At 32.3% G+C, this 12,843-nt stretch overlaps 1 protein-coding gene across 2 annotated transcripts in view; it reads right to left on the bottom strand.

Annotated features, from left to right (window-relative positions):
- Positions 1 to 12,843, bottom strand: part of LOC127710276 (calcium-dependent secretion activator 1-like) — a 93,412-nt gene that overhangs the window by 11,412 nt on the left and 69,157 nt on the right. For both annotated transcript variants that reach the window (XM_052216059.1, XM_052216066.1), the window contains 4 exons: positions 5,061 to 5,217; positions 3,889 to 4,030; positions 3,489 to 3,644; positions 3,219 to 3,330 (listed from right to left, as the gene is read on the bottom strand). In XM_052216059.1, coding sequence (XP_052072019.1) covers positions 3,219 to 3,330; positions 3,489 to 3,644; positions 3,889 to 4,030; positions 5,061 to 5,217 — 567 coding nt within the window. The remainder of the gene's footprint in view (positions 1 to 3,218; positions 3,331 to 3,488; positions 3,645 to 3,888; positions 4,031 to 5,060; positions 5,218 to 12,843) is intronic.

Below are 12,843 nucleotides of genomic sequence, written 5' to 3'. Positions count from 1 at the left end.
CCCAGCTTTCCCTTTGTGATATGGAACCTTGTAGTACAATTTCATAAAGATCCATACACTTACACACAATTTATTGTCCTGAAACTAGAAAAATGCTTGTTTTTTGCCCCTTTTTGGCCCCTAATTCCTAAAATTTTGAGGCAATTACCCCCAAACTCAATCCCAGCCTTCCCTTAGTGGTATTGTACCTTGCGGTACAATTTCAGAGAGATCCATACACTTGAACACAAGTAATTGTCTGGAAACTAGAAAAATGCTTATTTTTGGCCCCTTTTTGCCCCTTATTCCTAAACGTTTTGGGCAATTACCCCAAAACCGAATTCCAGCTTTCCCTTTGTGAAATGGAACCTTGTAGTACAATTTCAGAAAGATCCATACGCTTACACACAAGTTATTATCATGAAACTAGAAAAATGCTTGTTTTTGCCCCTTTTTTTGCCCTTAATTCCTAAAATTTTGAGGCAATTACCCCCCATATCAATCCCAGCATTCCCTTTGTGATATGGAACCTTGTGGTACAATGTCAGAGAGATCCATACACTAACACACAAGTTATGTCTGGAAGTTACAAAAATGCTTATTTTTGGCCCCTTTTTCCTTAACTGTTGGTACCATAACCCCCAAAATCAATCCCAACCTTCCTTTTGTGGTATTGAACCTTATGGTAAAATTTCATAGAGATCCATTCACTTAAACTAAAGTTAGAGTGCGAAAACAAATGTGTCTACGGACAACGACAACGACGATGCCAACGTCATACCAATATACGACTGCAAAATTTTTTTGCGGTCGTATAAAAATTACACATTTCACACACATTGATAGACTTTTGGTTAGATCTACTTGATTAATGTATATATTTCCATGTATATGCATTGTTTCAATTTATTAATTTAAGTTGCTCAACTCTGGGACTATTATACTAATATCATTATATTATGTCCCAGCTTAACTTTGTCAAATTTATATATCTTTTTAATGAGAAAAACTGAATTTCATAAAAATGATAAACAGAGTAGTTTTTTTTAATTTAATTTTAATTGATATATTATACTTTCTTTTCCTTTTTGATATAAAAAAAGTTCTTTTTTATTAGTGCTAGATATTTAGTTGGTAGTTTCTGACAAGAGGACTTACATAATTGTGCAACTAGATATGATAAACTTAAACAACTTTGAATTTGAACTGTTACTAATACTTTAATTGTATACCCAGGTATGAATTGAACAATATAAACAAAAAGATATATATGGCCCTATTTATTATAGTAAAAACCAAACAATGTAGCGCCGTGAGCGATTGAGCACTACTCTTTCAAATCTCACCACTTCTCCCTATCAGTTTCAAAAAGAGAAGTCACTTCTCCCTATGATTCTTAAGTAGTGTGAGCCCCGACGACTGCAGAGGTCAAACTCTGACCAGTTGGGGCAAGTATGGACACAACATTCAAGCTTGATACAGTTCTGAATTTGGATTTTGATTAAATATTGACACAGGATAGGTTTCTGTCACAGAATGAATGTGGTCTAAGAACTTAAAAATTTGAAATTTGACATTTAGCTATTATGGTCCAATATCCAAAATCTAAATACATGGTCCGGGTACACAGTTATCGTCCTTTGATTTTCGTTGTCCACGAATATAGTCCCTAGTGTGGACAGTGTGTTACTTGTCGATTTTTTTTATACCCCTTCCAAATTTATTTCTCCATGTTTTATGACTCAAATAGTAAGTAGGGGGGTGAAATGACACTGTAAAAAAATTTGGGTCATGAATTTTAAAGTAAAGTAGTGATTTGGTCCAGCTGAAAAATGTTAAAAATTGGAACTTCAGAAGCTGTCAAAAGATTTGAAGACCCCCTTAACATGAAATTGTCCATATTTTGAGTTAGAGCCGATGAAGTTTTCTATAATTTTGATATAATTTGTCCCAAAAGTAGTACAACACACTGTAAAAATATTATTGAGAAAGCGCAGGTGGGATTTTTTTAATTTTCATTTATTGTCTAAAAGAAATGCACTACGAAATAACTGTGTACTCGGACCACATGGTTGGATTCAGCATATCAAAGAACCCCAAGAATTCAATTTTTGTTAAAATCAAACTAAGTTTAATATTGCACCCTTTGGACCTTAATGTGGAGCAATTTGAAAACCGGGACCAAAATCAAAACACCTAAGTACATGGTTAGATTCAGCAAATCAAAGAACCCAAAGAATTCAATTTTTGATGAAATCAAACAAACTTTAATTTTTTACCCTTTGGACCTCAATGTGGACAAATTTGAAAACAGGACCCAAATTCTAAAATTTAAATACACTGTTAGATTCAGCATATAGGAAACCAGATAATCCTTGTTTTTTGGCCTCTAATTTCTAAACAATTTTGACCATAACCCCCAAAATCAATACAAATTTTCCTTTTTAGGTATGGAACCTGGTGGTACAATTTCATAAAGATCCATACACTTATACTCAAGTTATTGTCTGGAAACCAAATGTCTTCTGACAACGACAATGGTGACGATGAATACGACCACGTCATACCATCATACGGCTGCAAAAATTATGCAGTCATATAAAAACCATCCATCAAAATCAGTTTCATTTTATGATTCCTTCATGAGACACAGGTCTGGTTATCTTAAAAGGTCAAACAGCAACCTTTCCATATTCTATTTAGACCAATTTATTATCAGGAGTCCTCAAAAACCAAGTAGCACTATTTTTTCATCAATAATGTGCTAGAAAATAAGGTAAAAGACAGCAGGAAATACCAACCTCACCCAAATTCATCTTTATGTGACTAATCCAATGTGACCAGTCATTGCTCCTTTATGCTTTGAGATTAGAAGTTAAAACAAGACTATTTCATCACAGGAAATCATGCCTCACTGGCACTATCACATTTCCATGCTAAGAGAACTGTGAAATCATGGTCAAAATTTTCACATCAAAATAAACACAAGTATAAAGTTAAAAGTTGATGTGACCACAACTTCATGGTAAGCTATTCTAACTAAAAACTTGAATCAGATATGGGATGTAAAAAAAAGGTTGGATGTAAAGACCAGAAAACCAGAATGGACCCTACTATCTTAGGCAGTGTAAAAACAATATCAATACAAATTATGCCTTATATTTAAACTTGGCTAAGGTTTAAACCCATGCTGGAGACGAGCCTGCTACCATACATTTTTATTTCATAAGAGTACCTACCCTACTTTTACAGTCAATGATAACATTCATCATCACACAAATTTCTGAGTATATTATATAATCTGTGCCTTTGCCACCTTTTCTTAGCCACTGCTCAAATGCCTTCAATGTTCTGAAATAAAATTAGAATATTATATAAACTCTCCTCAAAACACTTTTAATGTTATAGTGACTACCAGATGTCTATTTTTTTCTCGAAACTTGTGTTGATATGTTGCTGTGTATTTACTATGACCCCACATCTGATTTTATTCATGATTATAAACATACCTTTTGGCTGCAGCTTCTATCATATCAGCTGCCATTAATTTTAACCTATGATCTAAATGTTCAGCAAACACTTCTTCTGGCCAGTGTAGATCACGTATGAATGATTGTAGAGCATCAAGTTTCCACAGCATATCTTCTGAGGTTGCACATCCATTTCTGAAAAACAAATAACATAACCATATAATACATGAAATGTGGACTAATGTTTCTTATGAATAGTTTCTGCCTCTCCTTTCACAAATCCTTTATATAAAGGAGCTAAAATTGATATGTTCCACTGTAGTTTCCATTTCTCCTGTTCAACCCCCTTTTATGTAGGAGCTATTATTGATACGTTTCCCGAGGTTTCTACTTCTCCTTTTCAAATCCTTATTAAAAAGAACTTATTATTGATACCTACCCCTGAGGCTCCCATTTCTCCTTCTCAAATCCTTTATGTATAGACTGAGCTATTGATGACTCCATCAGGTCTACATATCTTACAACTTGGGGAGCAAATACATTCCTTAGGTGTAAATGAAACTTTCCTCCACATAAATTCTCTGAAATAACAAAAATGGAAATAGTACAAATTCATTCATGAAACAACATTAGGAATATAGCTGTTCAATAAATTTTAAATTGAGGAGCAGTTTTGAAAATGATTACTCATCAGAGCCATCAATGTGTCTGATATATGAAGTAAATTTATTGTCATATTGCAACTTCCTAATAAGAGGTTCAAACGAACCCCAATTGCTCATCTGGTGAAAATATGCCATACTGATGTTTATGTTAAAATCAAGACAAAAAAAGATATTCACAAAATATTCTGAGACAAAATCAAATGGACCTAAAATCAAAACACACTATGGATCATTCATGTCTTGTTTGTTGAAATTTGTTCGGTAATTTATTGAAGAAGGAAAATGCAAATGGGATGACAATTGATTGTCATAGCTCATATAGCTGTTTCACAAGATGACCTGGGAACTAAGAATTTATGAAATTAAAGAAACTGGTACACGTTGTTTGAACTAAGTTTCATAGAAAAATTAAATATAAAAAAATTCCCATCTTCAAATTCTTCTCTTTTTTTCATAAGAAACATTAGGTATTAACATGAACTAAATGATCTTTAAGAAATAATTACTACCATAGTTTTAATCATCTACCAAATTATGTATTGAAATCTAAAAAATATGTCAATGACACAAAAAAACAAAGACAATAATTTCATTAAACAGCATTTTTGATTAACATCAACAAAATTAGTGATAATATTCGGGTGCACTTAATGCAGTTCTCAAACATAAATTGATCTAAATTTGTATGCAGGTGCTTCTAGCCAAGCACTACCAATGTTAGTATCATTTTTAAGAACCATCAATATTGATTGATTGACTGTTGGTTGCTTAATGTCCATTGCCAAATATTTCATGCATGTTTAGGATGACAAACATTGATATGAACATTTTACTAAGGTTTGTCACAATTGCTTTAGTCCATGTGGAGAAGAATTTGAGCATGTTTTAGACAGGTCCTGTTTGTAAAGTGATCTTAAAAGTGAAAAAATGATGGAAATGTTTTTACCATCATTCCTAAGATAGTCATTAAGTGCCTGGAATAAAGGAAAGCTATCCCATGTGTCTGATGGCTGCATTTCTAATGCAGAATCCATATCTACAGCAAACAGGGACCAAAATATCTCTGCATGTTCTACCAGTAAATCACTGAACCAAGCAAAAGCCTATAGAAAAACATGTGTAATATAATATCAACTTCTATTGATAAATATCAAATATAAGTACTGTTGGAAAAACAATTAAATACACAACATTACAAAAACACAATAACATCTTTCATTGTTTGAACAGAAAATGTGTCAACTATTTTGTCACATATATGGGTACTTGAATTTCACATCTCACAAGTTAAACATATATTCAACATAATACATAAAAACATACAGTCACACATGTGTGATTAATGTAGATGAAAGAAGCATTTGGAAAAAGAAGCTACTAGTTGTTTGGCCAGTATTTATACTTTAAACATGTGTTTATTCATTTAATCAATTTTAAAATGGAATCTGAAATTGCCATATACCAATAAAGACATAATCAAGCAGAGAAAATAAATTTAAGCAAATTCATCAATTATTTTGACAATAAAAAAAATTCAGGTATTTCGTGTAATCTACAGCATTTTGTGTTAAAAAAAAATTATATCCAGCAAAAAATGAAAAAATGATTGGAAAAAAGGTTTGTGATTGTGATGTGTTGTGGATCTTAAATAAAATAAAAACAGCAACCCAATGGGGAAAAAAAATCAAAAAATATCAAAGGGTCACAATATTGTCATCAAAAGGAGTGTTTACAATATTTTAATGTTCTTAATCGGCCAATCTAGAAGAGTTGTGAATAAAATTTAACAGTGTGTATAAAAAAGTTAATTTGCCAAAACATTAAGATATAGTTGAAGGCAACCACTGACTTTGGACAAGTACATGACCATGGTAATTTTTATCAAATGGCCTAAGTAACAAAAACAAAACCCGGTGAATAAGGATGATCATGTCCACACTGTGTCAAAAGACTACTGTTGAAAAACAGTTTTCAAATGAAGATGTAATAACCCCTAAAGATTCAATACTAAAAAATAGGGTGAAATCAATTTGGACTGTTGGTAATAAAATGAAAATACTAGAAATTGTAAATAATTGCTTCAGATTTCTTGAACCAAAAAATTATCCAAGTGATTAACTGTACTGTTCAGGGGCAGATTCAGGCGGGGACATGGCGGGTGTGAGCCCCCCTAAAATTTGCACAGCATGAGTTGTCCTCAGATTTATAAAGAATATTTTGATAATTTTACATCAAAAAAATTTACGTTTCCACCCTCCTCAACCTAAAATCCTGGATCCGCCCCTGCTGTTTATTTTATAACCCAAAAAGGTCTCATACAAAATATGTACCGTTAATGTATAATTGATAACAATATATAATGAACTCAATAAATGGAGTTCAGGCAGTCTTATACTTTTTGTTCCTTGTAACATCTGACAATTATCAATTATTATAAATCTCTGTAGATTGTTGTCTTATACAGAATACTGAATATTGGACAACTCAGAGTTATAAATTGTAAAGGCATTCATTATTTATAACATGCTCTAAAGCAGTTTCCAAATACCAGTTAGAATAAATATCATGAAGAAGAATTTAAAGCCAGACAATCCCCATTCTAAATTAAAGATATAAAGAAATTATTGAGGCAGTGATAATTTTAAAGCCATCATCAGAAAATTGATCCAAACAGATTCTTAAAATGTAATTATAAATAAGTTTTCATTCAGGAAAATATCAAGCCATTCATTATTAAAATATATATATTTCAAACAGTAAAAAGCTTAGCTGAAATAGAACACTTTATTAACTTGAAACATGCATAATAGATGTGAGAGATTATACAAATACATCCAATCAAAGTGCCTGGTGTATATCTGCTCTGGTGCAAGACACTGATACCTTGGTCGCTTCTAAAATCAACTCTGATTGGCTTAAATGTACTATATACTTGTCACATGGCAAGATTGGTTGAATTTCCTTTGCATTCTTCTTAGAAGGCTCCTTAGTTTCACATATCTTTTAAATGAATGCAATCCAACAAAAATCAATTCAAAAATAAAAAATAATATATATGAACTTAAGTTATAATTAATTACACACAAAACAATATGACAGCAAAACAAAAAAAACAATGAAGTATGTTGGATTGCTCTGTCTATGTTGTAAGAAAACAAAAAGATAATAAAAACTAAAAAATCATTGATAAGACAAAAAGAAATCCAGTTAAAGAATCATTCCTTTACATCAATAAAGAGACAAGTTGTAAATACATTGATATTTCCACACTGACAAATTGTTTCAAAAAATATTATGAAACAATGCATCTTATCAAAGAGTAGATCTATGAAAGGTAAACATCAAGGGAACAGCAACCTAACAATACTATAAAAATTTAAAAAGACTTCTGTTTTTACAAACCTTTTTGTTGTTCTGAACTAGATTTAATCCCCCCTTCCCCCCTAAATGTTACAACTATGTGTGGTTTGTTTAATTGATATATTGATTGTTGGTGTTTAGTGCCAATTTCAGAACTCTTGGCTTGCTCATTTTGGCCATTTTTTTGAGGTTTTTTTTGGGAGGGAGCCAGAGAGAAATAAAATCTTGGATGGAAATCTGGCAGTTCAAAAGCACCTGCCGCAAGATGGCTTCGAACTCATAACCTCAGCGTTTATAGGCTAGTGATTACTGTAGAAGAACTACTTAGACCACTCTTTCACCTAATGTGTGGTTTGCATGTATTCTTGCTGATTTAGAAAATTCCTAAGGGGTTCCATGGAACCCTGTGTCTCACCTGCGATTGCTGCTGTCAGTGTAAAAGTGTAATGTTGACTTAAAAAGTGAGTCCATTTATCAGTAAAATACAGAATTTAAAAAGAAATTAAAACTTTTTCTTTAGATGCTATTTTATGGTCTTGAAGATTACCTTCAGTCCAAGTTTCATAACAATCCATGAAGGTTTACAAATTTATCATGTCAAAAAAGTGTAATCCAAGACTGTCTGGAAATGTTTACTGTCAAAAACTATGTCCATCTATCAGAAAAATACTGAAAATGAAAAAAAAATACATTTTCAAAAGTTTGCCCAGACATTATCTCTAAATCATAAAAAAAGCTTTTCCCAAAGTTTCATAAAATTCTATGAAGGTATGATAAAGCAATTAATATGTAACAAACTTTAACCCCAGACTTGTATTTTTTTGTTAAATTTTTTCTTCCAGACTTGTAATTTTTTGTTAAATGTTAAAAATAAAGTCCATTTATCAGTTAAATACGGAAAAATGAAAATAAATATTTTTAAAATTTTCCTCTGAACACTGTATTTTGGTCATAACTAAGCTTCTGTCCAAATTTCCTAAAATTCCACAGTTATTGATGACTGAAAAACTTAAACTCCAGACTGTATCTACTTGTTAACTGTACAAAAACAAAGTCCATTTATCAATAAAATACAGAAAAATGAAAATAAATATTTTCAAAATTTTGCCCTGGATATTGTCTTTTGGTCATAAACAAGCTACTGTCCTAATTTCCTAAAATTCCATGAAGGTTTGACAAAGTTATTGATGTCTAAAAAAATTAAACCATAGACTAAATCTAAATGTTGACGCCGCCGACAGAATATAGGATCGCTATGTCTCGCTTTCGCGACATAAATGTTGCAAGCTCAACATAAATCAATTAAAAGGCCCCTTTAGCAGAAAAAATACAGTACTGTAAAAAAATTTTGGCTTTAGCACTGTGCTGCAAAATTACTGGTTTTCCTACCAGTGTTCAGCAAGTAAGTTCAAAATTCCTATTTAGACAAGATATAACATGATTGGAATTAATATAGAAGTGATCCTTAAACACTGTTGTTAAATTATTTTGAGCTGTATATAATATTATCCTACCTACTATACATTTCTAGGAATATCATTGGTTAAAAGCAAACATGTGGAGACCCTGTATATTTAATATTGGGTTAGTGGGCGTGTTTTATTTTAATACACGGTTAGTAGCAGTGTTATGTCCCTTTATAATATAACATGACATTGAAGAAAAATCTGAAATGTTTCGCCCAGACAACAGATGAAGAAATTGATGTTAATCGATTGAAAATAAATGCAGAAAACACATTAAAGGCTAACAAATTGTTATAATTGGTATTTGTTTTTGTATAGATCAATGAAATTAAAGACTTGATCACTTTAATAGGCCACTAATCTGAATTCTGCATGTCGGTAAGATAAATTTGTACACAGTGACTAGGCTAGTGACCTAATACGATATATACAGTGTCAGTAAATTTCATATATGAGGTGAGAGCGAAGCGAATATATCGTATTAGGTCATTAGTACACAGTGTAACTAATAATCTTGTTAGTCCAATATCAAATGAGTCACTTCATATTCTCTAATGTCCAGTGAAGGACACAGGCAAATGAAGATCTCAAAATCAGCATAATCATATAAGGACAATATCTATGTTCTATGTTGTACTAAAACTAACAATGTCAATATATGTTAAGAAATTGCATATTTCAATATCAAGTGAATAAAAGTGAAAATGGACAGTTTTATTAGAGTCTCTATATCCTTGATGTTGGCACTATAACCAGACTGAAGTTATAACATTGAAAGATATGATATAATATAGTATAAGATTTGCAGACAAAGTATGTCATAAATATAAGTGTAAGAGTGAGAATAATGTGCTTTATTATAAAGTGATTTACAATGCTTAGTATTTCCAGACAATCATAGCAAATTCAGTGTAAATTGTGACAGCTACTTTATCATCTAAATATCAATATCTGAGCTATCTTCAAGTTAAACTCATCAATTTCCAGGTTTTATTGTGATAAAATAGAACGAAATTGTGATGATAATTCTCTTTATATCATAGTAGACACACAGAAATGTCTTATCCATATAACGGTCCAGTTTGAAGATACAAATAATGTAACAGGTTAGAAACTGACATTTAAGAACACTTAAAAGAAAAGTGTTCAAGAACAGAGTAAGCTCAAATAACACTCACGGAATGGCCTCAAGTACTCAAATACAATGAAACTCAGGGGTTGACATTAGGTGCTCCGGAACAGTGTAAATAGGAATAAGATTTAGAATATAACTTCATATTCTTCAGACTAATGTGAACCCCAAGAAACTAAATAACATTGTGTGCTCAAGTGCAATGTGTAACCTAAATACAACTTTAGGGAGGTAGTTCAATGCAGTATCAGTAGCCCCTTGAAACTTGATTTCAGATACACAAAAAGAGTACTTGTAATCCCCAAAGAAACTCAGTGAATAATAATAGGTGCTCAAGTACAAAATGAACCAAAATGAAACCCAGGGAATAACTTATGGTTCTTCAAAACAATATGGACCCAAATAAGTCCTTTGGCAATGACTTGAGGTTCTTCAAAACAATGTCGACTGCAATAATACTCAGGGAATGAGCTCGGGTGCACCAGCATAAAGTATCCCCAAATGTCAGGACAATGTTTACACAAATGAAAACACTGTTAATGGCATAAGGCTCTTCAGAACAATTAGGGCTCAAATGAAACACTGTGAACGGCTTAAGGTTCATCAGAACAATGTGAGCCCATATAAAACCCTGTGAATGGCGTAAGGTTTTTCAGAATAATTAGGGCCCATAAAAAACCCTGTGAATGGCTTAAGGTTCTTCGGAACAATATGGACCCATATAAATTTCTGTGAATGTCTTAAGGTTCTTCAGAACAATGTGGGCCTATATGAAACCCTGGGAACGGCTTAAGGTTCTTAAGAACAATGTGAGCCCAAATGAAACACTGGGACTGGCTTATGGTTCTTTAGAACAATATGGGCTCAAATGAAACCCTGGGATTGGCTTATGGTTCTTCAGACAACTTGGGCCCATATGAAACCCTGTGATTGGCTTAAGGCTCTTCAGACAACCTGGGCCTAAATGAAACCCTGGGAATTGCTTACGATTCTTCAGATAATCTGGGCCCAAATGAAACCCTGGGAATGGCTCAAGATTCTTCAGACAACATGGGCCCAAATGAAGCCCTGGGAATGGCTTACGGTTCTTCAAACAACCTGGGTGCAAATAAAACCCTGGGAATGGCTCGAGTTTTTCAGACAACCTTGGCACAAATGAAACCATCGGAATGCCTTAAGGTTCTTCAGACAACTTAGGCCCAAATGAAACCCTGGGAATGGCTCATGGTTCTTCAGACAACTTGGGCCCAAATGAAACCCTGGTTGTGGCTCAAGTTTCTTTAGACAACCTGGGCCCAAATGAAACCCTGGGTATGGCTTAAGGTTTTTCAGAACAATTTGGGTATAAAAGAAACTCAAGTATGACTGAATGTTTTCAGAACCAATGGACCCAACTGAAACTCTGAGAATGGCTTATTGGGCTTCAGAATAATGTGGACTCAAATGAAACTCAGGGAGAAAGCTCAGGTGCACCAAAATAAAAAGGACCAATGATAAAGAACGACATCAAGTAACTACATGTAAACTAAGGACCATCAGTACAAAGTGAACCCTAATGAAATTAGTGTATTGCCTGATTGAACTATAAAATTAAACAATGAAAAATAGGTCAAGGTTGAATAACAAGGAGACTTAGCAAAAAAACATCTTAATAAAATTCCATTACAACTTCTTGTGACCTTCCACTGAAGAAATTGTCTTTTTTTTTGCAAAAATATGTGAATTTTTAAAAGACATGGTCTTTTTCAAAAAGTAACTTGTCATATTGATATGGTCTAATATAACAGTGGCATCTACAACCATAGTTTAATCATTCCAAAGGTTTTCAACTTTCTTAGAAAATACTCTAATTAGAATAATTTAACAATTCAAAGAACCAAAATAAAACTTCATAGTTAAGGTCATCTAAGTAAAAATTTGGACTGTCAATGATTTTTCTATTAAAAGATTACTTTTAAACATCTGCCACTGCAGTAAAACCTAGGCCTTGTTTTCATGCATATTAGTTGCAATAAAGACTAATTATTTTAAAACCTAGCAGCCAACAGTCAATTTGGCTATCAAACCTGCTGAAGGCAGTGAATCATTAAAAATAAATCATAATAGTGCATTGAAACTTGGCTAAATGGAGAAAATTGTTAACCTAATTTCATAACTTAAAATTTCAGAGAAATAAACAGAAATTCACACCACAGCAAGAGTGCAAACTGTATTGAAGCTTTAAAAAAACACACAGACTCACCGATGTAAATGACTAATCAAAAAAACAATAGCCATGGGTTAGTAATGCATGCTTTACTGGGAATTAACTCAAATTTGTCATGCACAACACAGCAATATTAAATAACCCTTATATACAACATATAAAAAATATTTTAAAATAATACAATTGATTTGTTAAATGTGGCAAAACTTTAATATTCTCCAACCCATGTTAGCAAAATCAGCTTCTATATTTACCACATATATCGAGTTTGGCTTGAATATTGGAATCAAAATGTAAGTTTCAGATTTTTTCTATAAATGATACCTCAAATCAAATTATCAATGATTATATTATCTTATTATAACTAGTTATTTCAACATAAACCTTTCCATCTTTCTTTGCAAGCTGTCAATTTTATTACAATTTTATCAAGAGCTATTTTTGAAAAGTATTGTTGGAATAATTATAAGTTATTGTGACATTATAGAAAATAAAAATATTCCATTCTTGTCCTGAAAAAGAAATTATTGCCTCATGTCCTTTTCCCTTTTGTCATTTTGGATTT

Source organism: Mytilus californianus, unplaced genomic scaffold (assembly GCF_021869535.1).
Source record: "Mytilus californianus isolate M0D057914Y unplaced genomic scaffold, xbMytCali1.0.p SCAF_1, whole genome shotgun sequence".
NCBI lineage: Eukaryota > Metazoa > Mollusca > Bivalvia > Mytilida > Mytilidae > Mytilus > Mytilus californianus.
This window is presented reverse-complemented; position numbering and strand designations above follow the sequence as displayed.